Source organism: Lentinula edodes, assembly GCF_021015755.1.
Source record: "Lentinula edodes strain Le(Bin) 0899 ss11 chromosome Unknown C8R40scaffold_54, whole genome shotgun sequence".
Lineage (NCBI taxonomy): Eukaryota > Fungi > Basidiomycota > Agaricomycetes > Agaricales > Omphalotaceae > Lentinula > Lentinula edodes.
Window position 1 is genome coordinate 163855 of NW_025764360.1, and position 24608 is coordinate 188462.

Here is a 24608-nt window from a genome sequence, read left to right on the forward strand (position 1 = left end):
GAGAAGCAATGCAATGACTTCGCGACGTGAAAGAGTGACACCCCAACACATGTGAACGTTGTATATTTAGGCAATCGTATGTGGCTTGCCTTATCAACCTTGTTATCGATTACTCGATATGAAAGATTCCTCTCAGGATATTTTCTGATAGATAAGTTCTGTCCAAGTTGTAAATTGTAATCAGATAAGATGAGAGAATATCAGATATCCTCAAGCTCACCTTTGATTATCACCTTCTTCGCTGCAAGTAGAACCCGCCAAATTAATACTATCCCAGATTTCTAAGGGAGATTGGGCCTACCAAATGTGTGTACACGATAGAAGCAGCTTTATCTATTTGCAAGGGTTCATCACAATTGGTCCCCAAACTGCAGGACGACTTCTCTGCACTTCATCCGTTGATTATTCGGCAGGAGCTGGCAGGAGCGTTCATGCAAGAAAGCAAAAAGGTTAGCTTTATTTGAAAGATTCGTCCCATGACTGTACGTATGAAAGCACGACAATGGGCATGGTTAGTTAATAAAAGACCCTTTGCATTTTACATACACCCAATATCCCCTCATATCGACATGCCTGACGCCAAAGGTCAAGGTTTCGATTACCATGATACATTGATCATCGCCCATGGTATGTATGATGTTCATGAACAAAACGTTTACTTACCAGAATACATTTGCTGTGTTTTTTTGACAGCGGTCTTCGCATCGATGGCCACACTCATTACTGCCCCAGCTGCCATCCTCGTCGCGCGCTACTTTCGCTCGCGTGCCTGGTGGTTCAAGGCCCATGTCGTCCTCCAGACTCTGACTGTTGTATTCACAGTCATTTTCTTCACGCTGAGCACCGTCGCTGTCGCTAGTGGAGGCCACGGTACACAGTTCGTAGGCCCAAAAAAAGATCCACACCACGACTTGGGTCTCTCCGTCGTCATCTTGCTTTGGGTAGAAGCCATATTCGGCATTGCTGCTCACTACACGCACACAGAACATTCGAAGACTCATAGCGCATTCCCGACGATCAAGGCTAGGAAAAGTCCTTTGAGACATCTTCACGCCTGGTATGGTATTTTTGTGGCCGGCTTACTTTACGCAGGGATGAAGACTGGGATTGACGAGTGGAATATGGTAGCCGACTCTGGAACGTTGGTGCCCAGCGGTATTCAGATCGCGTTTTGGGTGATCTTCTCTCTGGAGATTGCTGCGTACGTTATCGGATGGACTTTGGAGGCATTCCGTGGTAAATCGAATCTGCGCATGATATCGGACCACTCTACAGACGAAGATAAAGATGGATCTCCTTCCATCTGACGGTGGCGGAATGGTCAAGAATAAACATTATGGGATAGGATAAAAGAAATGACAAGAATATATGGTTGAGCGTACTAATACTATTGGAGCCTCGTTTGTAGTAGTACATATAGTGTTTCTTTTTTATATCTACTTTGTTGTTGAGTCAACAATCATACGAGTGAAAACATGCAAGGCATACCAAATATCAAGGCCTTAGGTTAAGAGTCAAACAAGAACGCGCGACCAGCTAATCGAGGTTTCATTAATGCTGAGAATAGTTGCACATATGTCAGCTTATTACCTTGCTTCACCTTCGATTGTACTGCATGATCTTCGATATGTGGCCCCGTCTACGTAAGGCGGGCAATTTAAGATATGGTCGAAGTTACGAACGCGAATCTTACAGATATGGACTCCCAACAATCCTGAGTTCAAATTTCCCAAAAACTCTGCAATCACGGCAAGATCCCAAGGCAAAGATTGTTTGGAATGGACAAAGGACAGGCTGAACCTGCGCAATGACGAAGCCTCGGAGAGGAAGTCCAAATCGAAATCGCCGTGCCAAGGATCAGTCGGCAGCTACAAAATAATCAGCATCATATCCTAGATTGCAAGGCAAACGACTCGCCCTTTCTGGAGTTATCCATTTCACGGACGTACACAACAATGAAAGGTGTTCGACTTGGGGTAGGAATTTCAAAGCGGCATTTGCTGCTGCGGGCGAATCGCAAATAATCTTCAAAAAAGATAATGCAACGGCATCTCGTTTACCACCACTCACATCCCTGGAACCAAATTTCTTCAAGTGTTGCAACGTCGGATCTTCCGATATCATATCGGTGGTAAGAGGGCCGCCAGGGAAAGGAGAATGCACGAATACTTCGAGGACGAGTGAAGAGAGTCTTTTGGACCCTTGCGCGAGGGATTGCAGAAGGATAGAAGGACCCTTATAGGTCGTTAAATTCGGAAGATTTGCTTTTACGTTAATGCTATATTGTGCGCAAAAATGTCCAACACATTCTATGAAAAGGAGTTCCAAGGACGCAAGCTGTGAAAGAAGGACCTCAAAAGTGTTGGAAAGAATGTCGGGCCAAGAAATGCCCAAGGTAAAGGAGGTAAGGCATTGGGGAAATAGAATCTTGGATATCGAGAAATGACCTTTTGCCATGCCAAAATCCTTAGTGATAAGTGTTGGTGCGTAGACCTGCACTTTTTCGACATTTTTTAGTTGAAATAAAATGTCTTGTAAGGAATTGGTATCCGGTGACACAAACGTTGGGCTACGTGGGATAAAAGATTAGGATTTAACAGCGAAGAGAACGAGCAACTTTTGAAGAAACTTACAATTGATCTGATTTGACTATTATCACTTCAAAGACTCGTATTAGCTTTGCGTAGCCCGCATTCGCGTCAACCAACGTTCTATGCAGGCTTTCGAGAGCGTAGATTTTCGTGATCCAGATTGAGTGGTAAAGTGAGCGGAGCCCCAGCTCGTGAAAATGCTTCGATACTCGTAGAAGAACAGCACGGTCGGAAGTAAGACAGGTATTGAAAATCATCACAATCAGCTCGTTCGGGAGTCCTGGAATGTTCCTCGATAAATTTCGTTTTCGTCTTGTAGCATGGCGAGCCATTGAATGCTCTTTTTCTCCTAAGCTATGGCTTTGCTGTAAACTTTGAAGTTGGAGCAGGCAATAAGCGCTAAGCGCTTAATCGAACAATTCACGTAAAAGGCGCGTACTCCTCACATACCTGGAACGGCCACCTACAAAGTTATGAGCCATCCTTCTCTTACTGCTTCTTATTTACCTGGTTCCTCCAAATCGTACGGGCACGACTGGTCGCAGGATGCACTTGGAGGAAAAATTCGAGTTTCTGGCAGACATTTCATTGATAATTACGGACGTGTATGCGGGCTGCGGGGTGTAAATCTCTCAGGATCATCAAAGTCTTCTTCGAACCACAACAATGACACCTTTCCTTCTGAGGCAGAGACGGTCACATTTATTGGCAGGCCGTTTCCCCTTGAAGATGCTCCGGAGCATTTTGCCAGGCTCAGAAGATGGGGACTGACTTTTAGTGCGTAGCGCTCATAATTACGCTTCACTGAAACTACGGGGATTGATATACCTACTTACAGTAAGGTTTTTGGTGACTTGGGAAGCTGTAGAGCATGCTGGCCCGTGAGCTTGCTTGTCAGACTGCTGTTTTCCAGCTCGGATAACAATTCCCTCTTCTAGAGGCATCTATGACACTGAATATCTTGAATATATCCGGAATCTTCTAACTTTACTTCCGCAGTACGGAATAATTGCATTTGTTTCTCTTCATCAGGACGTATGGTCTCGATACTCGGGTGGTTCTGGGGCACCTGCTTGGACTCTGGAGACTGTTGGGTTTGACCTGCATGAACTAGAATCTACAGGAGCGGCGTGGCTGAAAGGTGTTCGAGGAGGAGGACACCTCGAAGAAGAAAGAGGATTATGGCCGTGTGGGTATCAAAAGGTGAGAGTGCATTATTTCATAAACTGCCATCCGAATTGAGTATTTTCGTCAGCTAGCCGCCGCGACTATGGCGTAAGCGTATACTCCACGTATCACACTCAATGCGCTTACAAGACTACTCTCAGAACATGTTTTTGGGCTGGAGATGCGTTTGCGCCCAAATTATTGACAAAGGGCAAACATGGAGACCCTATTTCCGTTCAACAATTCCTTCAAGATGCTTACCTTGACATGAGCGAAATGGTGGTCAAAGCTGTTGGTGACCTCGAAGGAGTTGTTGGGTTTGAGGTAATTCGCCCTTCCAATGCAAATCATTCGAGTCTTGATTTTGTCAGATGATGAATGAACCACACCGTGGATATGTAGAAATTCCATCTCTACATTACTTTGATTATAACACCGATCTTCATCTTTCCGCCGTTCGTAAGCAGTCCTGCGTCTTTCCTTAAATCTTAGGATACTAATCCACTCATGTCTAGCATCTGCTCTGGAGTCTTTCCAACTCGGAGCTGGTCGGCCAACTGAGGTCGCCGTATGGACGCGATCTTTTCCTATGCCTACGCGTAAAACTGGGCACGTTGTGCTTAATGTAGATAAGCGCAAAGTCTGGAGAGAAAACGGACCGACGAAGGGACAATGCTTATGGGAGATGCATGGTGTATGGGGTTGGGATAAGAATAAGAACGAAGCAATTGTATTAAGAGAAAGCTATTTTGGAAAACACCCTACGAATGGGAAGAAGGTGTTTTCCTATCTTTGTACAATGTTCTATAAACGTTGACGTGCCCTTGTGATTAGATCGACTGGTACACAGATTTTTACTACCCATTCCTGAATAAATGGGCAGAGCGTATGCGAAGAGCTTCGTCCCCCGACAAGATAGTCTTTCTAGAGATGATTCCCAACGAGGTGTGTTATCTATGACCTATAATTGAATTTTGACCGAATTGGTGCAATTAGTTTTGCCCGCCGTCTTTCACTAAAGGTCACCAGCCACCTAACATAGTCTATGCACCTCATTGGTACGTGCTTGAGCCTTGTGTTCCTGAGATCATTATAAAGATTAACGTTCTATAGGTACGACCTCAACGCGCTCTTCACAAAAGCATTTGGCAATTTCACGGTCAATGTACAAGGACTTTCAAGGGTATGTGTTCCACGTATCATCTGTGCCCTCAATGACCTGATTATCTTCTTCAGGGGATGTTCCCCCTCAAAGCTTTCTACTGGGGTCATAAAGGCGCTAGAGACAATTTTGCGTTACAGATACGTAATATTGTCCAGGAGGCCTACCAAGTGCTCGGTGAAACGCCCGTCATCATTGGGGAGTGCGGTATACCTATGGATATGAAGTGAGTTATTCTCGACTCGCCTTACCTCTTCTAACATTTTCCAAATCCATAGCAATGGGGAAGCGTTTCAAACCGATGATTTTACGTGGCAGGCGAAAATGATGGACGCGATGTTAGTGGGACTGGAGAGGGCAATGGTCGGTTTCACGTGAGTTGAATTCTGAAGCGCATGTTTCGAATGTGCTCATTTCACCCCAGCTTATGGAATTACAATCCACATAATACCGACCTTGCGGGGGATGACTGGAACGGAGAGAATTTCTCTTGGTTTAGTCGAAGTCGGGCTCTTCCCCGGGAATTGTTATACCATGAACAATCTTCCGCATCATTGGATAACGGTGGCCGGATTCTTTCTGCGGTAGTGCGCCCATATCCTGCCAAAACAGCGGGGATACCATTGAAATTTGAGTATGAAGTTACTTCAGGATCTTTCATGTTTAGGTGGTGCAATCCCGACACCCACACGAATTATTCAAAAGCTATTAATTGGGCGCCGACTGTGACCGAGCCATCACGATCTCATCCAGAAGTCAAGGCTCTAGAAACGGAAATCTTCTTACCTTCCTTGATTACACATGGGAGGTCTGTTGTCGTTTCAGGACTCGACGAAGACGACTCGTATGTCTACGATGAAGCGAGACAGACTTTGTTCATTGTTGCGAAAAACACGCAGCCTGGAAGCATACACGAGGTCCGGGTAAAATTGGCTGCATTAGAGGGCTTTAGAAGTAGGCCGCTGTTGTTCGAGGTCAACGACATCTGGAGTGACTTTGGTATGGGTGTCTGTGCTTTAGTCGTATTGTTTTCTGCGTTGCTGCTGGGAATGTCTGGAATTGGGGAGCAGCTTTTGCGGAGGGTGGAGCTTATACTATAGATACACTCTTAAGACTGTTCATTAGCTCTGAAAATACTATCGTAGGTACTATCAGCAGGTACTTAGGACTTGGAACTAATGTTTCAGTAATGGGAAAATGTGTGCCACCGGCTATGTTGAATGGCCGTGCCTGCCTTTTTCTTTGCCTTCATCTCGTCCATTTCACTAGCGGCGGAATGCTCGATCCTTCGTCGACGGCCCCTCCCCCGGATCAACTTTTACAACCTCCACCGAAGCAAAAAAGGTCGAGTGTAGCTTGCAGGCGATGTCGAAGGCTTAGAGCCAAATGCGTGAAGGAGGAGAGAGATGGGGGCCTTTGTAGAGGTTGTATTGATGCTGGAGTGCCAAATGAGTGCGAGTTCTTACCTCGAGGCATGAGCGCCATCGACAGGGCAGTAAGTTTAATACCAGGTCTTGCTTTTCCTTCTTTGGTTGATCCTTCTTTAAGCCTCGCCCGGCTCAACGTCGCAAGCGACAGCGACGAGACATTTCTGCTGATCAGTATGTTGTTTCTTTTCACAGAAAACTCCTTACTAATAGATGATATATCCAGCGTTCCACGTCTGTTGCTTCCATCTATGTAACTCTACTTGCTGATTGGTATGTGTGCCTCGCTTTACTTAATCGAATGTCTTGCTGAACTGGCACAGTTTGTTAGCTTTCCCTCAAGTCCACGCTGTCGTTAATGGCATCTGCTCTTGTTGTCAACAAACAGTCCCTTCGACATTGGGATCAATCCCTAATGACCAGCCAATCTCGCCTGTTGCACACGAGGACCTGTGCGTTATGCTGAATCTGCCATCCCCTCAACTTCTGATTCAAATTACAGTCTACCTCCTCAAGATGGACTCGTCGATGCCTGCGAGTGGTTTTTCACTACATACTTTCAACTTGGTTTCCTTCACAAGCCAACGTTCATGCATACACTGATCACTGCCCCGCAATCTATCAGCACATTTCTTCTTCTCTCTATGCTCTCCATCTCAGCACGATTTTCCCCCCGGTTGATTGAACGGTACGGATCCGGAGCCGCTGCCGCTGATGTCTTTGCTCGTCAAGCTCAGAAGCTCGCTGGCGAGGAGCTGGCCGGAGCTGCGACACTCGACAGAGCACAAGCGTTCTTTTTGTGTAGTATCTGGAATTGGGGTAGTGGGTACCGAGATCGTTCTTGGGTGTGTTACTCGACTCTGTGTTTAAAGCATCTCTAAACTTTACTTTGTTGGTTGAAAGATTTATCTGGGAGTTGCTGCTCGCAGTAAGAGTCCACAGTAGCAACCATTATGGTCATCCTCACTTACCCTTTTCAGTGGCATCCATCCTCAAGCTATCTCAAGAATCATCTTATAATTTGGGTCCCGATGCAAGTGTAGAAGCAGTAATTAGTGCCGAAGTATCTCGTCGAACCTGGTGGGTGATCTTCAGTAAGTCCATCTATCTCTATTTTCAATTTCGTAATTTATCAAAATATTTACAGTGAGCGACAATCTTCTGAGCTCGGGCTGCGGCCGGCCAGTTGCTTTTGATCTGGACCAGGTTACTATACCCCTACCTTTGGACGAAGATTATTTCTCTTTTGGGTACCAAGGCCCTGCTACCGTTCTCCCTGGCACCAACGCCGAAGCGAGGCCGCGTTCATTACATCAAGCTCCCTTCAATGCACCCCAGATTGATCCCCAGTTGCAGTCCCAGTCGCACCCACCCTCGCCAGGATCCCCAGCTAACCCGAATCTTAATGAACCTTGCGAGCGTTCCTTGTATGGTAATCTTATCACAATAGCAGAAATATGGGCACGAGTGGCTAGGAGTGCACTGGTGCGGTCACAACCACCCGGTACTCCTGCGCCTCCCTCCGCCAATCTTGCACCTTGGCATCCAGAAAGTGATTATATAATCATCAAGGAACTCGAGGCTTGGGAAGCATCTCTCGGTCCTCGCCAAACCTGGAGTATGAGCAATCTCTTGGCATATCAGTCAAAGAACTTAGATATGGTGGGTTTTACACTGTTTATTAATCTTATCATACTTGAACTGTCATACAGGGTTTTAGGGGAATCTTCCTCTTCATGCACCTTGCCCACATCGTCATGAGGCGGTCTTATCTCCCTATGTTGGCGCATGATGTGCAAAACGGCCAGTCTTCCTCTATTCGAACTGCCTTTAATGATGGCCAGTCTCAACCTCCCCCGGCACATTTCTGGGAAACGATGGTGCATGACATGTTTGCACATGCGTTCAAAGCTATTGAACTTGTGAAAAGCTGGGTACCCACCAGACCTTTTTCGAGAGGGTGTACGCCGATGATGGTGAGTTCATCTCATATGTCGAAATCCTGTTCAGAATGTCAAGAATACTTCACTGAATAGGGATTTTCACTATTCATGGCTGGGTCTGTGTTGGCGTACCTGAGAAAATGGAAATGGCGTGAGTCGAATTCCCTTTGCCCTGTCAGCTTGTACTAAAGTACTATCTACTTTTGGAGTTTGTCTAAGTCTGTATCCCTACACTGAAGCTGCAATACAGAATGCACTTGATATGATTGCAGACATAGCTGTTATATGGCCGCAAATGGGCTCGCAATGGCATACAGCCCTGACTAAAACAGCTGCAGAGTTAGGACCTCCTGATTCGATGTCGCTCGACGGACAACGCAACCGCGGAGTTGAAGGGCTCGGACGAGCAGCAGAAGAAGACCTCATCGCAGATCAAAGAGAAGGAATGTACAGGCACAAAAGTATGGAGGCATTTGAAGAAAAGGCTAAGCAACAGCAGGAGGTATGTTACATACCAGTAACCTTTTGAACACGAATTCACTCGACTGAGTAGCAAAGCTCGCCCGTTACACCTGCCTCCGATCTCAGTGGCTTACTAAATCGTCGAGACGTGGAGCTCCCTCCTACCGGCGCCAGTCGGACCCGTTCTGAATCCACCTCATCCGTTCAAAACACCAAACAAACTCACGATACCCATATGCTATACTCCCTTGCAACCGCTGCCAGTATGGATCAAAAAATGGAACCAGGTAGTAGCTTGCCACAACCTCCTATACCTTCTCCAACTTCCGCCTCTACTCCAGCACCGAATGGGTACCATCCCGGACATCCAGCACAAGGTATTAATGTTCTTCCACCGACATACCTCCCTACCAGCGAAAATGGACCAAATTCCGTGCCAATGGACTGGAATAATTTTCAAACCGATATCGCCACGTTGTTACAGAACGATCTAAGCAACCACTTGGAGCAAGGCGGGAATGGTTGGGCTTTTTGAGTGGCCTTAATAGCGAAGATGGAAATGTGACAGAATGATTTGAGCAAACACTTGGAGCAAGGCTGGAATAGCTGGGCATTTTGAACGGCTTTGGATAGTTGAGCTGCAGGATCCATATGTGGATTCAAATAAATTAAAGTAACTTTAAGCCCTAGTCGTTCATTATGTTCGACTTCGTTGCTCTGACTTTTCTCTTGTAATCCTGTTCTTGTACCTGGCACTCCATGTATGACGTATCGTACCAATTTCTGTCATGTATTTTTTACAAACGTTGAAGCGCCCTGGCGCCAAAATGGCATGAGCTTCATCTGTTACCATTCGGAGATTTCAAGCTTGAGCCTTGAAGCACTCTCTAAAGTAGCTCGCTTGAACTACAAAACACGCGACCGCCCGCTGGAGCTCTGCCACGTGCAAATACACATTCCTTCCAGCCAAGTCATACTTTCTTTCCCCTAGGATACCGAAATTTAGGGCTCTCTAAGCTTATGCCCAGCTTATTCGATGTACTTGGGAAGGTATGGTGTGACCAATGCTCCGTGACTCAGGTACATTGCTGAACTACCAAAAGGTTCTTATATACGGACAAAGACTCTGCATATATCCATCTGCGTTCGACTCCGAAGATGAGAGAAGTGCAGCAATTTCCTCCCTCAAAATCTCCGAATCCAACTCAACGGCTTGCATCACACAGCTTTCAATCTGTCCCTTGACAATCCAGGAGTCGAAGATGTAACATTAATCACTTCCGACAAAGTTACTCTTAAATGCTATCTTTTGCGCGCGTCGCACGATAGATCGCGCACAAGTTTGCCTGATCTGCGAGTGAGATTGACCCACCATGAAACCAAATTCTCGTTCCTCATTCATGACATCCACTTTCTAGCTGTCTATCCGTACCGTAACACCCTCTGTCGTTCCTCGTGCAATCATTATCATGTTTCATGGCAATGGTTATCATGCCTGGCTCCATTTATCCAGTGCAAAACGATTTCTTCGACTTGGATGTGACGTCTTAGTGGTGTCTTATCGAGGGTGATATTAATGCCGACGTTCCTTCTTTCTATTTTGTCCAATTTATATCCTCTGCCAGATATGGACATTCATCTGGGAAACCGTCTGAAAAGGGTGCGTCGTGTGCCACTCCTTCTGCCTTTGCATTAAAGTATGTTTAGGGCTTCGAAGAGACTCCCAAGCAGCACTCGAGTATGTTCTCGCCGACGCTGAACTTTCCAAATCACGTATCGTAAGTTTCTCGAGCAGTAATCTTCCCTCTTCGGGCTGTTTATTTGCTTACCCTTAGGTTTTACACGGACATTCACTCGGTGGTGCAGTAGCTATAGACCTTGCTGGTCGGAATCCCGACAAGGCACTCATAGTCTACATGTATGACAATGATTGACTGACGCAAATTTCTGACTAGATCTCTGGACTCATTGTTGAGAACACATTCCTTTCTATACCTCTTGTTGCCAAAGAAATCCCTGGCATTCGACATTTGACGTTCATCATTCACCAGAGATGGGAGTCGTATAAACGGATATTGAAGATACCCAAACACATTCCAATATTAATGCTATCCGGAAAGGAGGACGAGGTGGTTCCCGAATGGCACATGCTAAAACTTTGGGAGCTAGCGGGGATGCGCGGTGAGGGAACGGATGTGAAGAGATCTGGGTCGGAAGGAGAGGAAACGCATCCGAATTGTGGTAACGATATGTTTAAGAGCATAGCTGGAGGAACTCATGGTGAGTGTCATTCTGAATCATTATATTCAACACATGTAATTCATTACATGGCCTTCAGCGGATACATGGACGCGGTCAGGTTACTGGTCAACAGTGCGCACCTTTCTGGAAAAACTGAACACATAAATTTATGTGTCACCTAAACACATGACGACACTGAGCCCCCAGGCAGGCCCTCGGTGCTCGCTCAGAAACAATTCTGCGATCAAGTGTAATCTTGTTGCAAAAGATGCGAAGACGGAGTTCTGAGCGGTTCTCGCAGGGGGAGGACATCCTGAACTTATCTAGCGGGCCTTGGTCGCTGACGTGATAAGATAAGATATGATTAGATATGAGTGGGGGCATACATACAAATTACAAATGACTCTGAGGGATGCCTTGTTCGGATCGTGACAAGTCCTGCTGTGCAAATTAATCGTGCTTAGCTTTCTTTCTATCCATGGCGGACCCGATTTCTGCCATTAGTTTCGCCGCGCAAATGTTCTCTATGGCGATGGATGCTTACAAGATATTTCGAAAAGCTCTTGCGTTTCCAGACAGTGCCGAGAAGTTGGTTTTGAGATTAAAGGTGGAATATGTCCGACTACAGCTTTGGGGCAGAAATTCTGGCTTGGATCGAGGGTACCTCCCCCTTCAATTTCAACCATTTGAGGATGTCGTTCTTGATTTACTAAAAAGGTTGACGATGCTTTTTCAGGATAGCGCCAAATTGCGGGAGAAGTATGGATTAATGTTAGTAGACGAGTTGGACAAAATCCCGGAAAACTTCGGCACTTCGGAGGCTCAGAGGACCGCATCATTCTTTCGAATCAAAGAGGCATGGAGGGGTATCGCCAAACTTGATCGTGTTAGGTCTGGTACACTATTATCGCCTACTTCTTCTAAAACAAGGCATTCAGGGAAAAGCACAGGTCGTGAAGACAACTCTGCTTCTATGACAAGTCGCCTCCGATGGGCAATCTCCTCCCAGTCCCAGTTTGAGGCACTCATCCTCGAAATTCGAGGATTCACAGATAGCTTAAACAACCTGCTCAAAGAATCCCAACAACTCACCTTGCTCCGGGACTGGGATAGAGTCCAACTTGACATGCTGTCGAGGGTTGAAGACATTGGAAGCCTGCGCTTGGTGCAAGATGTCACCGAAGGATATTATGAGTGCGAAGGGATTTTCGACATGGCCACGCGCAAGGCGATAGTGGTAGCAGATGAACTTCCCACTGGGCTATCATTGGGTGACCAGACTGTAGACTTCGCGGATTCTGCTCAGGTTGTTAATAGTAGCCGCTCAATCGCGGTGATGCAGAAGGCCGATTTTGATCTTCCAAACAACTTTCCCGAGGTCGCGCGATGCCTTGCTCGTTATCGAAATTTGGAGCATCCATCAAGTTTGGTTCTCATCGAGAAAAAACGTTATCCTGCTGAGCTTTCAGCAGAACATCGCGAGTTATTGCGTGTCCGAATCAAAGCTCTTATCCACTTATTAAATTGTTCCCGTCAAGACCGACAAAGTCTTCCTTTGTGCTTGGGATACTGGCACGATCTCGAGGATTCTTGCTGGTGTCTTGTTTACAATATACCCTTACCGCTCCCAGGCGACGGAACCGTTCGTCAGATCCAGTCATCTGTCCAGCTTCGCACATTGCTTCACTTCATTCGCGATCCTGCGGTCCGGCCACCCCTAGAGCACCGAATACAACTAGCAAGTTCTATCGCCAGAGTCCTGTCTCGTTTGTTTGGAAGCCAATGGCTTCATAAAAGCATACGGAGTGATAACATTGTCTTCATTAGGCGTGGGGACCGCCAATATCTCTTGACCGATTCACCACTAATTTTTGGCTTCGAATACTCCAGACGGTACACAGAAGCCAGTATCGACCTGATCAATATGGATCTTGCTCAATCTATTTACCGTCATCCGGAGTACCAAGGTAATCAAAGAGATAGGAAGAAATATCGTATGGCATACGATGTCTATTCTTTTGGTTTGATGTTGGCTGAAATAGCATTGTGGACACCCCTGCTTACAATTTACCAGGAGAGACTGAAGAGACGTCCTACAGAGCAGAGCCCCGCCTTTCTGGAGCCACAGGCGATGAATTTGAGGGAAGAAATGGTCAAGATAGCCGAAAGGCAGTTGGCATTCAAAATCGGGTCAGGATATCGAGACGTCGTGTTATGGTGTCTTAAGCAGAGTCAAGGCTTCATGACAGCTGATAACGAGTTGGCTGCAAAGTTTTATTCAGAGGTCGTAATACCTCTGGAAACTATATCCCAGACGTTCAGATAATTTCCATGTTAAACGTTGAACAAACACTTGTATCATACTAATTCTCAGCTTGCAAGTAGATGGTCGGAGACAGGGTGGAAAATAGGGGAAAATATAAGATATTGTAAAATGATATGTAAGCGCCACACTAGCTCGCCCTTTGTTCGTGGCATCGTACTACTACCACTACGCCGATACAGCTATGGAGGCCAGATTAACACGTCGTAAACACACGCAGGCACGTCTAATCAGCAAAACTCTGTTTAATCGTTTTATTTCATAGAACTGCAGGCTGGTTTGCACGTTTTTCTTAGTACAGCTCATTGATTACCGAAGGACCGAACCCGGTTCTTGTCAACATTGGAGTCACTGGCTGCGCTTGTATAGGAATAAGCATCAAGACTGCACCTTCATGATAGCATAATATGAACGTGGGCACTCTAAACGACACATTGCCTCGCAGCATCGCAGATGGTTTCCTGCCTTCAACCAACCTGCCAGTTATTGCGGATAGTGGATAAGTAGACAAGTCTCTCTGCACTCATTAACATAAACCTCGTATTCACTTGCCTTTTTGTCCTTCGAAATGTCCAATACTACTCCGCCAAAGTCGCTTCGTTCACGGATGGGGACGGCAATGCGTAGGACATCGTCTATACTTACGCTAAGTCGTCCCAATACACCTGGGGTCTCCTCTTCACCAAAACCATCCCAGGGAACTACCGGTAGAGCGCGCTCCTCCTCAGTTGCTACCTCAGATTCCGACATAAGTTCTGCAAGTCGTCCCAGTGTCGACACTACGGCCCCCACGATCCCTCCAATTTCCCCTCCCTCAGCAATTATGATGCCCAGTCCGATCGCAGAGTCACCAGCCAGAGAGGCTGCTGCCACTGCGGACGAGATCCGCGAGGAGCTCCGAGAGTCCAAAGTGGGTCCTACTCCTCTCACACAAGTTGTCACAACGTCCACCGACCCTGGAACTCCGGCGGAAACAGTAGAGTCTAGTAGGAGCGAAGCTGGAGGACCGACAATCCTTGGGTCTGCGGATGAACCCCATATCCTGACAGAGGAACCGGACGAAATGTCTTTGCGAGCTCACACCGTAGAATCAATCAGAGAGTCCGATCCAAACGAGACTCGGGAAGCGCCCGCGCCAGTAGGTTTTGCTCCTGCTCCTGAATTATCGCCTGCTCCCGTTCTCGAAACAGCTCCGTCATACTTCGAGATACCTGCTCATCCTTCATCGCAAAATTTGTCAGATTCAGCATCCCTGCATAGGGCTATCATCGAGAATACGATGGGCGTAATCTCAACTGAGGAACCGACTCCGGAAGGAATGCAGTCGGATCAGACCACACCACGTCCTCATGGACCTGCGGATACCGAGAATGCGAACGTGTTCTATGCGTTCTCGGAAATGCCCGTACATAATACAAGTCAAGTTAGTACGGAAGAAAAGCCAAATTTCCCAAATTCTGCTCCCGGTGATATTATACCTGCTGACCTACAACGCGAAAACGAAATTGTTCAAATGCCAGTGCCAGAGATTACGGGTGATATGCCGGCTCAACTCCCTCCCGTTACAATGCCTGCGAGTAATCCGATACCTATCCCACCGAAGCGACGCGATGCGGATATCGAGCCAATTCCAACCCCCGGAACTGCTACTGAAGCCTCAGTTCATCACACTACAGAATTCGTCTCGGAAAAACCTCAAACGAAGAGCTCAGGGATTGCGATCGTTCCTTACGACGCAGGGTCTGTCGAGGAAATCTGGGCTAACCAATCAGATGCGCAGCATAATCAGGACGCTGTTGGCAGAAAACGTGCTGACAGTAGTGCACAGTGAGTTTATTTCAGCGACTCGGCTAGCCAAAGTCCAACTTTTCATGTGTAGAACCATACAAGATCCGTTCGCAGATCCAGTACCGTCTATACACCCTTCGACAATTGGTACAACGGGACCTTCAGTAGTGTCTGAGTACACACACTATCTATCGCCATGTTCATACAATACTTAATATATCCTACAGACCCGACATTACTGCAACCCAAAATCAAACCTCAGTCTTGACTACGCAAACCGTGCCAAACGTTGTGGTGTTCCCGATAGTACATCATGAAGACATTTTCACCAGGTATTTACCTAAAACCGTCAGCGTACCATTCCAACTCATCAATCCTCAAGGGAAGCAAACGACGATTCTGTTTCTGGCGGTATGTTTCATGAGACTGAGTAAACAATTCATTATCATTGCCGGCTCTATCAAGAAACTGACAAACGTATTCACTAGCGAAACACGACCTCTTCTCGGCCCACACACAGCACCTCAAACCTCCTACCTTCACGTCAACTCTCCTCAGCCTACGACTGCCCATCTAAATGTTTCCGAAATGCCAAGCAGCACTTCATCATCAATACCATGGCCTTCAACCAAGCCGACGCCTTCACATTCGTCTATGCCCCGCTTACACCACCTTGGCTGGATCGAATATGCTCTTCCTGACTCTACGATATATTATTCTCATCCAACTCTTCGCGTTACGACTGACATTGACCTTCGGAGTATAACAAAGTTGGATGCTGTCACGGCGTATCTGGAACATCGTAGGCTGCATGATGGCGCTGGGACTCCTCCCGGATTTGAACTGTGGTTGAGAGAAGGTAATTTTACAGATGGCAAGACTACGAGGAAGAAAAGAGGTCTAGGAAAGACAAAGGAATTTGTTCCTGTAAGATACTGGGTAGATCATAAGAAACGATTGGTGACGACCGACCCTATATGGGATGCTCAAGGCGACGGGAGTGCCAGGAGACATCCAACAGGCAAGGCAGTTGATGATTGTGAGTCCTATTTCACTCTTACGTGTGGTATATATCTAATCTGTTCTTGTAGCTCTGGACATGGAATATCGGTATTGGGCATTTATGGAAGACCACCCAGCGCATGTCACACTCCCACATAATGCTCGAACTGATGCCATGGATATCTTAACGTGGTGTTGGACTGGTAAGATATCCTCAACTTCCTCAATATATCGATGTCCATTGGTACTTTTTCCAGACCGTTTACTACCTTCGCAAAGAGATCTCTCTCCGCCCTTCAATCAAGCCGAGTGCCAGGAGCTGAACAATATTTTGCGCTCTTTCGGAGGTAGGTCATTCATTGTTGATTTTATCAAGTCACGATTGACCAAAAGAGTCAGATTCCAACGGTGATTCAGGGATTCAAGCCGTGCTTCACACTCGATTAGTCTCTCGTGTTTTAATGCGTGTAGGTAAGTATCCTTTGCACGCCAGTCATTTTTGGATCGTTTCATGTATGTTAATCAGCCCGATGGCGTCAAACAAACTTCCGACCCAATAAAGCGCTGCCGCAAGACATCGGCAATAGAGGAAGAGCAGATCGTCCTCGCCAGTCAGGATTTCAGCGCAGTATTCTGGATATCGTGGTCTTCATTGTATTCCTTGGTGTTCCGTCCCTATTTCTCCCTCAATCGAATACGTCGTCATTCTATCGCCTGGATGAAGAAAGTGGTCTTTTTGGCCCACGTAGTGCCGGTCCTATATTCTTGCTTGGTGGTTGTGCTTGCCTTGTGGTTAGTTAACTTTCCGTGCTCCTATTGGACTTACCGATTGAACACCTCTATGAAGGCTGCAATCATCTTGAGTGCATCAGTGACTTTCCTTTCTTTGCCAGGGCTGGACAACGCCGCGCGCATTCCAGGACTCGTCGCGGTTATACTTGCTACTTTCTCCATAGTTTTCAGCGTGATCGCTCTTTTTCGCTACAAAACTGATATGGAGTGCTTTTCGTCGAATGTAGAACCGTGGATTCGTTTTGGCGGTGAAGGTCTCACGTTACATTCGGTATGTTTAAGCCATTTTCCTTGATTGTGGATTATCCCTTCTAATGTGAACAATAGAGACGCATCGTGATTCTATCTCTGCCTCTTACTCTTTTAGCATACTCTATTATCAGCTTCGTTGTTGGAATCGTGCTTTATTCGTTTTTCGGAGTATTGGAATCACCAGTGAATATACTCCAGAAACATTTTGAGGAATATACTCGTTGGACAGTTGTCGGAGTTGTTGGAGCGTTGACTGGGATCTTGTTTACCTCTATTCTTTTCTTACGCAAGTAATAACATGTACTATTACTCTACTTACGCCATCTGTGGCGACAAAATTATCTATTTAATGTAACTACTAGAGAATTGCCGACTGCGTAGGCAGAAGAGAGATAAGAACCGTTGTTTGTGAACCTGGACAGAAAGCCATTATCAAAAATCAAAAAATATGCAGCAGCATGGCGCAGTGGTAGCGCGCGGGGCCCATAACCCCGAGGTCACTTGATCGAAACAAGTTGCTGCTATACAAAAGGGTCCCACACTAGGGTTTCTTTTTGGCCTCTTTCGAGTTCACGGTTGATGATAACGATGACCACGTCTATGATCTTGATAATCGTGGATCCGACTAATATTTCTTGCCAGAAGTTGTGCATACGGACATAGTGCATACTGAGACATACTGAGACTAACTACAGTACAATCAGGATATGCACGAAGGAAGGAGAACAAGATTCTAACTGTGAAATCACAGTGAAATGTAGATATACTTTATTTAATCGAAGAACGAAGATGTAACGTATAAGAAAGCGAAACTCATAACACTGCAGAACATTAATAGTGCAGGCTGAGTAAAGCAAGAGGGAGTACGAGTATGGAAGGTCGAAGAATACACTGGTACAGGACTATAGATTTTACGTTTTGTAGATAGTAAAAAAGGATGTACCCCAACAGAACGAAAACGAACGTGGATGATGAGGGCATAGGGGAAAGCGCTTGATACAATCAGGATCCTGCGAGGATCACGATAGGGATCGATAATGGGTACAAGCCCGCGTAGTATTAGAACGAAGAGAGGGAGTGGGGCAGAGATAAAACAAGAAATAAGAGAATGATAACATAAAAGGAATTCGTACAAGTAGTGTAACGCCCATTCGCTGGCCACGACGACACTCAGTGCAGGTCATGCGCAGTAGACCGGAACCGATGTGGTATCTGAAATATTAATTCTATGAGCTGAGATTATTGAATGTGGGAAAGGCTCACACGCACCCTCACAACAGTGTCATTCCAAGCCTGCTTCAGATTCGTGATTGACGAGGGTCTCTTCATTCGTAGACCGGCACCCTTGATAGCATTGATAGCTAGAGCAGTGGTGAATCCACGATTGGCGATGAGGACACCGTTAGACCCGTATTTATAGAACCAGCCATCAGGCCACCCGCCATCAATTTCTTGCATGTTACGAAGCGTCATAAGATCGCCAGAAGCGTCGATCCCGGCGAAGTTGCAACACACAACCCGCATTGCCAAAGCGAGGGCATCCCCCTTCAAACCAATACGTTCACGACAGCATTCAGCGAACACGGTTCCCAGGCGTTTGTAGACATCTGGAGCCACGAGAAAAAGACGAGACAAGAAGCTGCATAGAATTGATCAGGGGAATATCATCAGAATTGACGAATGTAAACTCACAACAAGAAAGCTTCGGGAGGCTCGTAATAGCGTGTACCTTCGCTGAACGCCCGGTATCGGAGAACAGACTCCACCCATTCAAAACATTCCTTGAGTTGCTTCCCTCTGCCATACTTGTAAAACAAAGTGAGCACGTTGACACAAACAACCGGGTCAATCCGTGGTCTGGATGAATCAAAGTACACTTGAGGAATACCATCGGCGTTGCGAAGGGCAAGGATGGCATCCATCACCTCGTGTTTCTTCTCAGGTGACATGTGGTCTGAACAAGTGATGCCGATTGATGTGGTGTCTGCATCACAGGGAAAAGCTGAAGTTGTCAACTCGCCTTCGCCGCGGAAGAAGTTGAATGGTCCATCATACTTCGTGTACTTGACCAGGGAAGGATCATGGGTGGCTTCAAGGATGAGAAGTTGAGCAAAGTTTTCGTGAATGGTAACACCAGTGGAGGTATAGGAGAGATGTTGACCCGCATTTTGCTTAAGGAAGGCCTCGCCCCGAACGGTAGGATCAAAACAAAGATTTCGGAGAGTACGCTCTACGTTCTCGAAGTCATCGTATAAGATACCCGTCATCCCGAAAGACCGAGCCGCCAGTACATTATCGAGTTTGTCGTCAACGAAGATAGTGCGCGCAGGGTCAGCGCCTGTGCGTTCGAGGACATGTCGAAAATACCCGATGTTAGGCTTGCGCTCTCGGGCTGACGATGAAGTGAAACAATGGTCGAAGAGATCCATGTCTGACGACTTCGTCTGCAGAAAGGCGAAGTCCTGAAATAAAACTATAAGCAGGGCAACTAACATGGTAGATTAATTTACATACCTCGGCCGAGATATTGCTCATGGCATAGATCTTTCGCCCTGGTCGGAGCTCCCTGATCAGATCAACCATGACTGGACGACTGACAAGCGTTTCACGGGCGTGCTGAAATGCATTGCGAATGTCTTCCGAAGAGAGAGCCATCTCCAACGCAACGGAAGCATAACACTCGTCCTCTGAAATGTCCCCCTTCTCGTATTGAAACCAAGTCGTGGTCTGCAAAATGCTGCGAAGTGTCTTGGGAGAGATGGAGGTTTTGGTCGACGGTGACCACGTAAAGAGAACATCACCGAGGTCAAAGATTATGGTGTCGTATCTTATCGACGATGAAGATGATGATGAAGGCCTAGAGAGGGCGACCATCTTGGAAAAAGAGAAGTAGAACAGTGGGGGAATGGGCAATCCATGTTCGATTCGGTCTATTGTTAAAAAGCAAAAAGGTTATTGTTGATTTACCGAGCCTGAGCGCTCGGCGTCCAGGTGGCGAACTGGTGCGAGTCGACTTTGTAGCTGATTACGTTATGAATCTGAAACTACGCACCTTTTTTGGCCCTTTTTGGCCCTTTGACCGACCACCCTCCCGATCTCTTATAGATTCATGAACGGCAAAGTGCAACATAACTCATGATCCCCGCCCATCCCAAATTTTTTCCCATTCGTCCACTAGAGTTTTTTCAAGTTGCAAAAATCTTTCTCTGAACACTATGTATAACATCGTACCCCATCTCAAATCAGTGTTGAGCCTATTTGAGAATGTTTTATTGTCATTGACATGTACACAGCACGCGGAAAGATGTGAAAGTGCGGCATATGGCGATAAATAGAACAATAAAATGCTCACAGGCACTCACCCGGTACCCACTACGAGACAATACGATGTCCGTCCCTGGCCCGTACGCGAGATGAAAACGCGGGATGAGCGGCCACTGACAGTATTGCGTCACGACTTGAGACACTGGATTAAAGGAATCACAAGAAACCGCTCCTTGTGTTGGGCTCAAACAAAGCTTCGTTCAAGAAAAGACCACACCGGCCACATCCTTGTCGCTTACCCGCCGTAGAGATTGACGAGATAAGTTATCATTAACTCTATCTTGCCCAGCGAATACTGAACAATAGTAGACAAGAGTAAATAGGCCGTGTCGATTATATTGCCTGCGGAAGATCTTGATTCCTGAATCCAGGACTTACATATGTGGAACGAAAGGTCGTCTGAGACCGCCACTTTCCTCCATGTAACAAGAAAACTTGATCAATTCCTTTGAAGTTGTACGATCCCAATTGAAGGGAGGAGATGTATCTTGGAATCTCAGTTCACGCAACCACCCTAGCGGTAAGTTCGCGGATGAGACCACCAAGGGACTGTATGCACCACTCATAGCCTTATACCATATGTTAATTCCAGGTTAATGCTGACCACCGCAGGGAAGGATTGAGATCTCACCAGATATCATTCCAACTCGGCTTAATTCCCGCCAGATTCCTGTAGTATCCAACGATGACCCTGTCTAAGTACAGACTTTGAAGTTCTGCAAGGCAATGCGAATTCAAAAGGGCCCCGCTCTTCCAAAATGTCGGCAGCATTGTTGAAGGCAACCCGGTTAAGTACCGGTGATACTGGTCAGTGGTATGTGTAGCAGGCGACCTCCAAGATCTAATTTAGACATTGGAAAGGTCGGAACGGAGGGATTAGGCGGTAAGTTGGTGAAGATGAACGAAATTTTGTTAGCTTTGGCATTGGGCAGTGAATTTCGTAGGAGGCGTCACCACGTGCCGGTTTTTCCTTTAAGCGCGAAAGGCGCTTTGGCAAGTGAGTCAGATTACCGTCGGCACGTTCATTGTTTGTGCTTTGTGCATCTCTGTGTATGTACTTCCTTCAAATATCCGGGGGTGAAGGGCAGGATATACAGTATATGCTTTCTTATGCACTACAACTTAAGAAACAGAAAGATAACTACTTTACCAATGTCCACTCAACTACAAAAAGCACTCAAAAGCAGCGGCCGGAGCAAATGTTCTACCAATGGGGAGATGGATACCCTGCCGAGGGATACAACTGATACAAGTGACAACTGTACGCACAAATCCTTTTGTCATTTCCCTTTTCGAACCACTGACCGGAATTGTGGCGAACCGCGAACCGGTAAGTCTATCGAGTCAGTTTCCAATAAGCCATACAAAAGTGCCTTCCCTGAGAAACCTTTACCGCAACTTCACATAAAACAGCCTCAATTAATGGTGTGACCTACATGGTTACATAGAGCCTCATTGAGTAGATTCCGAGCAGATCCCAGGAGATTACCCGGATAACAAGATCTGGAAATGCTATCAGTTTGTAGGGCGGGATAATGCGGGAAAAAATATGGGTTTCTTGGCCTCAAATTCTTGGAAATATGTAGCAGCCTGAGGTAGTCTGCAAAAAAAACATATAGAAGAGCCACTGGTCATCGTGTTGAGCGTAGGGCAGTGTTGGTATTTTTTTCTCTTTTAGGATCTTTAAGTAAGTACTCCATTCCACAATGTCCGCAATTACCGGGGTCTTACAAGGCCGACGTATTATATCACCGGAGGTGTATGGGAACGGAAATTATAAGTGACGGAGAACAGACGGACAGTCAATCGTCAAGCTGTTGAAGGCTGTCTTGAACGTGCCATGTTATGGAATTTTTCCCCCCGAACTTCCGTTCCTTTCGTGAGTATAAAAATGGGCATGTAAGTACACGCTGCACTTAGAAGTTGGGAGATGATGGGCCTGGCCTCAATGGAACCCAAACAATCATTGAGCACGAAACACCTTTCAATCATTTCGAATGGGTCTATTGTTTGCTAAGTAAAAATTGAAGGCACAAGGGTGTTACGAAGTGTTGAAGGTTCAAGCCAGCCGCTCAATGTCCATGTCAAGTGGGTTCGCCGCGTCCAGGATACAGCGAAGTCGTTTGCTTTTACGAATGCGGATAGAACCTAGAGATTGTGACAAAATGTGAGTCAATCTAACGAACTCTCACGATTCAAAAAAACATATGCGCATAACATTCAGATAGTCCGCGGGTCCCTATAGTATGACTGCGACGTCGCAAGTCTGTAGAAACTGAAAGTCAACTCGAGCGACATTGACGCTCGATTAATTTGACATTAACAAAATCTGACGGGCGCCCACATCGCAGTTGGACTACCAGCCGCGGATATCATCATGTTCCAATCATTTGGCTACAGATTCTTGACAGAGTTATTCCTGTATAAGTATCTCGAGGTAGAGGGCTTCAAGGATCCGAATAACCATTGAACAGGACAAAAATACTGCCTATCATCATATCATTAGATACAAGTTGGGCCACTAGGAATGTGTTTGGGGTGCTACTTACCAACTGTTGACAATTGACCAATCTGTTTTCGATCCAGACAAGAATTGAATCCAGTTATAATTAATCCGATGGGGGAACAAATCCGATGCCGAATGACGGCCTTGAACGAACGTCAGTAACGCATTGATGACCTTGGCTCATTGTCAGAGCCTATAATTGAGCGAGGGATGGGTCAGCTATACTAGAGCTATACTTGGAAGAAAGGAAGGAAAGGCACTTCGGAGATTCCAATCCGTGTAATTATTGCCCTGGAATTGCCCCTCAAGAAAAACCCAGTGCTCTATCCTGAGAAACAGAAACGAAATGTAGAGCTGGAAGTTTCGAAAAATCCCTGCCATCAGTCGAAGAGCTATCCATTACTACTGTTACCGCTCAACGAGTTACTAAAATATTACAACGGCCATTATAGCAATTGTTGAACATACATAGTAATGCTGATAGAAGCGTCCAGGAAGCCTCAGCCAAAGTTTTCGCAGAGAACGGACCCGGAGATCGTGGTGAGTTACTTACGGTACCGATACCGTATGTTGAAGATAAACACTCACAGGACAGTCAAGTAACTTGAGTTGCACAGTTCAGCATAAATTCTCCTCTCTTCACTTCAACGACCCATGCTCGACATTCCTCCCTCATAATTTCACTCGCATTTTTGTCTCATAGTTTCTGCGCCGGGTCCGCCCCACTACCTAGTGTTCCTGTCGTTATTTATCGCCTTATCATTTCGATTACATACGGCTTAGCATACAAGCCGCGATGTAGACGAGTCGTCCGAACGGTTGCACAGCTGAAGCAGCGATTGCGATATTACAGGGGAGGCTCGTTCGAAACTCTGATGGTTCGACCGCATTCCTAGTCCCTGGCAGATTCCTAGGGATAATGGCAGAACATTCTCCACGAACACCTGGATTCACTTACGAAGTGCTGATTCCCATAAGATAATACTCTCAAGTAATACTGATTCGTTTAGATACAAATCACACAGGCAACACGATGCAAAGATGGAGATGGTTGGACACGGAGGAAGAAAAGAGTATTTGTAGGTGAGAACGAGAGATAACCAAAGCTTTCATCGATTCGACGACTTTTCAATCGTAATCTGGAGCGTCACGAGGCCGGAAGCTCCTGGGTCCCTGAGAAGCTCGTTCAAGAACGATGTCTGTAATAAATTGGACCTGGGTTAGATTGCTCCTGCCTGTTCATCACAGCATTTTATATCTCTGGCAACTCACAACGTGGCTTTGGTCAGTCGAACTACTATACTGCCAATTGCTTCAAACAAGCACAGATACACGGTTTTTGTACAGAATAAACGTGGGATGAGATGATGGGGGAACGAGAGAAAGGGAGAGAATGACAATAACCGGAGTACGAAATCGTCAATGTAATAATAATGATGATTTGTTTGGCTTGGGCGTTGTGCCACGCGCCTCTTTCACTCACAGTCAGCAGGACTCAGCACCGTCACGACCACCACCAGTGTTTCTCAAGCCGTAGTAATTTTTGTAAATTCTACTTGTATTCAAAGAGGGGAAGTGAAGAGCTTTAATTTGGCCTGTCGATAGGAATTGTATTCTTCGGTCCTCGT

General features: G+C 46.3%; 10 protein-coding genes and 1 non-coding gene across 11 annotated transcripts; 9 read left to right on the plus strand and 2 right to left on the minus strand.

The window, feature by feature from the left end:
• Nucleotides 1-569: 569 nt before the first annotated feature.
• On the plus strand, nt 570-1307 carry C8R40DRAFT_1074023 (uncharacterized protein; the record flags this gene model as incomplete). The annotated part of the gene is made up of 2 exons (XM_046226662.1): nt 570-627; nt 694-1307. The coding sequence occupies 2 exons, from the start codon at nt 570-572 to the stop codon at nt 1305-1307; spliced, it is 672 nt and encodes a 223-aa protein (XP_046080594.1).
• Nucleotides 1308-1384: 77 nt separating this feature from the next.
• C8R40DRAFT_736763 (uncharacterized protein) lies at nt 1385-2995 on the minus strand. The gene is made up of 5 exons (XM_046236045.1): nt 2634-2995; nt 1918-2569; nt 1591-1868; nt 1489-1536; nt 1385-1436 (listed from the first exon to the last, which is right to left on the minus strand). The coding sequence occupies exons 1-4, from the start codon at nt 2921-2923 to the stop codon at nt 1515-1517; spliced, it is 1242 nt and encodes a 413-aa protein (XP_046080595.1). The 5' UTR covers nt 2924-2995; the 3' UTR covers nt 1385-1436; nt 1489-1514.
• Nucleotide 2996: 1 nt separating this feature from the next.
• C8R40DRAFT_736401 (glycoside hydrolase family 5 protein) lies at nt 2997-6349 on the plus strand. The gene is made up of 13 exons (XM_046236040.1): nt 2997-3368; nt 3430-3472; nt 3530-3794; nt 3847-3866; nt 3920-4082; nt 4130-4217; nt 4274-4536; nt 4593-4703; nt 4755-4816; nt 4872-4941; nt 4995-5146; nt 5199-5294; nt 5345-6349. The coding sequence occupies exons 1-13, from the start codon at nt 3065-3067 to the stop codon at nt 6018-6020; spliced, it is 2313 nt and encodes a 770-aa protein (XP_046080596.1). The 5' UTR covers nt 2997-3064; the 3' UTR covers nt 6021-6349.
• C8R40DRAFT_736374 (fungal-specific transcription factor domain-containing protein) lies at nt 5880-9530 on the plus strand. Its single transcript, XM_046236038.1, has 12 exons — nt 5880-6415; nt 6469-6521; nt 6574-6581; nt 6679-6799; nt 6850-7192; nt 7251-7275; nt 7328-7441; nt 7495-8009; nt 8060-8323; nt 8384-8441; nt 8500-8792; nt 8844-9530. The coding sequence occupies exons 1-12, from the start codon at nt 6110-6112 to the stop codon at nt 9285-9287; spliced, it is 2544 nt and encodes an 847-aa protein (XP_046080597.1). The 5' UTR covers nt 5880-6109; the 3' UTR covers nt 9288-9530.
• A 39-nt stretch (nt 9531-9569) lies between these two features.
• C8R40DRAFT_736386 (Alpha/Beta hydrolase protein) lies at nt 9570-11536 on the plus strand. The gene is made up of 9 exons (XM_046236039.1): nt 9570-9802; nt 9856-9919; nt 9979-10109; nt 10171-10319; nt 10378-10412; nt 10460-10530; nt 10588-10653; nt 10708-11032; nt 11091-11536. The coding sequence occupies exons 1-9, from the start codon at nt 9773-9775 to the stop codon at nt 11156-11158; spliced, it is 939 nt and encodes a 312-aa protein (XP_046080598.1). The 5' UTR covers nt 9570-9772; the 3' UTR covers nt 11159-11536.
• C8R40DRAFT_737263 (prion-inhibition and propagation-domain-containing protein) lies at nt 11129-13533 on the plus strand. Its single transcript, XM_046236047.1, has 2 exons — nt 11129-11889; nt 11944-13533. Exons 1-2 carry the CDS (start codon nt 11472-11474, stop codon nt 13317-13319), a joined length of 1794 nt encoding a protein of 597 aa, XP_046080599.1. The 5' UTR covers nt 11129-11471; the 3' UTR covers nt 13320-13533.
• On the plus strand, nt 13526-15884 carry C8R40DRAFT_736950 (uncharacterized protein). Its single transcript, XM_046236046.1, has 6 exons — nt 13526-13536; nt 13590-15143; nt 15196-15279; nt 15332-15436; nt 15487-15515; nt 15593-15884. Exons 2-6 carry the CDS (start codon nt 13885-13887, stop codon nt 15679-15681), a joined length of 1566 nt encoding a protein of 521 aa, XP_046080600.1. The 5' UTR covers nt 13526-13536; nt 13590-13884; the 3' UTR covers nt 15682-15884.
• On the plus strand, nt 15693-17444 carry C8R40DRAFT_1059247 (uncharacterized protein; the record flags this gene model as incomplete). The annotated part of the gene is made up of 8 exons (XM_046225249.1): nt 15693-15963; nt 16003-16143; nt 16196-16309; nt 16364-16453; nt 16506-16577; nt 16633-16898; nt 16954-17169; nt 17226-17444. 8 exons carry the CDS (start codon nt 15693-15695, stop codon nt 17442-17444), a joined length of 1389 nt encoding a protein of 462 aa, XP_046080601.1.
• Nucleotides 17445-17602: 158 nt separating this feature from the next.
• On the plus strand, nt 17603-17674 carry C8R40DRAFT_t264. The gene has a single exon. It is a non-coding gene; the product is annotated as a tRNA-Met (tRNA).
• Nucleotides 17675-18320: 646 nt separating this feature from the next.
• C8R40DRAFT_1074028 (HAD-like domain-containing protein) lies at nt 18321-20024 on the minus strand (the record flags this gene model as incomplete). The annotated part of the gene is made up of 4 exons (XM_046226663.1): nt 18321-18362; nt 18420-18789; nt 18843-19612; nt 19665-20024. 4 exons carry the CDS (start codon nt 20022-20024, stop codon nt 18321-18323), a joined length of 1542 nt encoding a protein of 513 aa, XP_046080602.1.
• Nucleotides 20025-21096: 1072 nt separating this feature from the next.
• C8R40DRAFT_737645 (uncharacterized protein) lies at nt 21097-22094 on the plus strand. Its single transcript, XM_046236049.1, has one exon. It carries the CDS (start codon nt 21291-21293, stop codon nt 21903-21905), a length of 615 nt encoding a protein of 204 aa, XP_046080603.1. The 5' UTR covers nt 21097-21290; the 3' UTR covers nt 21906-22094.
• The last annotated feature ends 2514 nt before the right edge of the window (nt 22095-24608 follow it).

Bases quoted from the DNA above. Each gene is read 5' to 3' on its own strand.
- C8R40DRAFT_736763 (XM_046236045.1), bottom strand. From the start codon at position 2,923: ATGGCTCGCCATGCTACAAGACGAAAACGAAATTTATCGAGGAACATT. The intron at 1,869-1,917 runs GCGAGTCGTTTG...ATTATTTTGTAG, and splicing joins AATGGATAACTCCAGAAAGG to CTGCCGACTGATCCTTGGCA. The intron at 1,537-1,590 runs GTAATAAGCTGA...AACCTCGATTAG, and splicing joins ACAATCGAAGGTGAAGCAAG to CTGGTCGCGCGTTCTTGTTT.
- C8R40DRAFT_736401 (XM_046236040.1), top strand. From the start codon at position 3,065: ATGAGCCATCCTTCTCTTACTGCTTCTTATTTACCTGGTTCCTCCAAA. The intron at 4,942-4,994 runs GTATGTGTTCCA...TATCTTCTTCAG, and splicing joins ATGTACAAGGACTTTCAAGG to GGGATGTTCCCCCTCAAAGC. The intron at 5,295-5,344 runs GTGAGTTGAATT...ATTTCACCCCAG, and splicing joins AGGGCAATGGTCGGTTTCAC to CTTATGGAATTACAATCCAC.
- C8R40DRAFT_736374 (XM_046236038.1), top strand. From the start codon at position 6,110: ATGGGAAAATGTGTGCCACCGGCTATGTTGAATGGCCGTGCCTGCCTT. The intron at 6,800-6,849 runs GTGCGTTATGCT...TTCAAATTACAG, and splicing joins CCTGTTGCACACGAGGACCT to TCTACCTCCTCAAGATGGAC. The intron at 7,276-7,327 runs GTAAGAGTCCAC...TACCCTTTTCAG, and splicing joins TCTGGGAGTTGCTGCTCGCA to TGGCATCCATCCTCAAGCTA.
- C8R40DRAFT_736386 (XM_046236039.1), top strand. From the start codon at position 9,773: ATGCCCAGCTTATTCGATGTACTTGGGAAG. The intron at 10,110-10,170 runs GTGAGATTGACC...TCCACTTTCTAG, and splicing joins CAAGTTTGCCTGATCTGCGA to CTGTCTATCCGTACCGTAAC. The intron at 10,413-10,459 runs GTGCGTCGTGTG...AAGTATGTTTAG, and splicing joins TGGGAAACCGTCTGAAAAGG to GGCTTCGAAGAGACTCCCAA.
- C8R40DRAFT_737263 (XM_046236047.1), top strand. From the start codon at position 11,472: ATGGCGGACCCGATTTCTGCCATTAGTTTCGCCGCGCAAATGTTCTCT. The intron at 11,890-11,943 runs GTACACTATTAT...GGAAAAGCACAG, and splicing joins ACTTGATCGTGTTAGGTCTG to GTCGTGAAGACAACTCTGCT.
- C8R40DRAFT_736950 (XM_046236046.1), top strand. From the start codon at position 13,885: ATGTCCAATACTACTCCGCCAAAGTCGCTTCGTTCACGGATGGGGACG. The intron at 15,437-15,486 runs GTATTTACCTAA...TCAATCCTCAAG, and splicing joins CATGAAGACATTTTCACCAG to GGAAGCAAACGACGATTCTG. The intron at 15,516-15,592 runs GTATGTTTCATG...CGTATTCACTAG, and splicing joins CGACGATTCTGTTTCTGGCG to CGAAACACGACCTCTTCTCG.
- C8R40DRAFT_737645 (XM_046236049.1), top strand. From the start codon at position 21,291: ATGTGTAGCAGGCGACCTCCAAGATCTAATTTAGACATTGGAAAGGTC.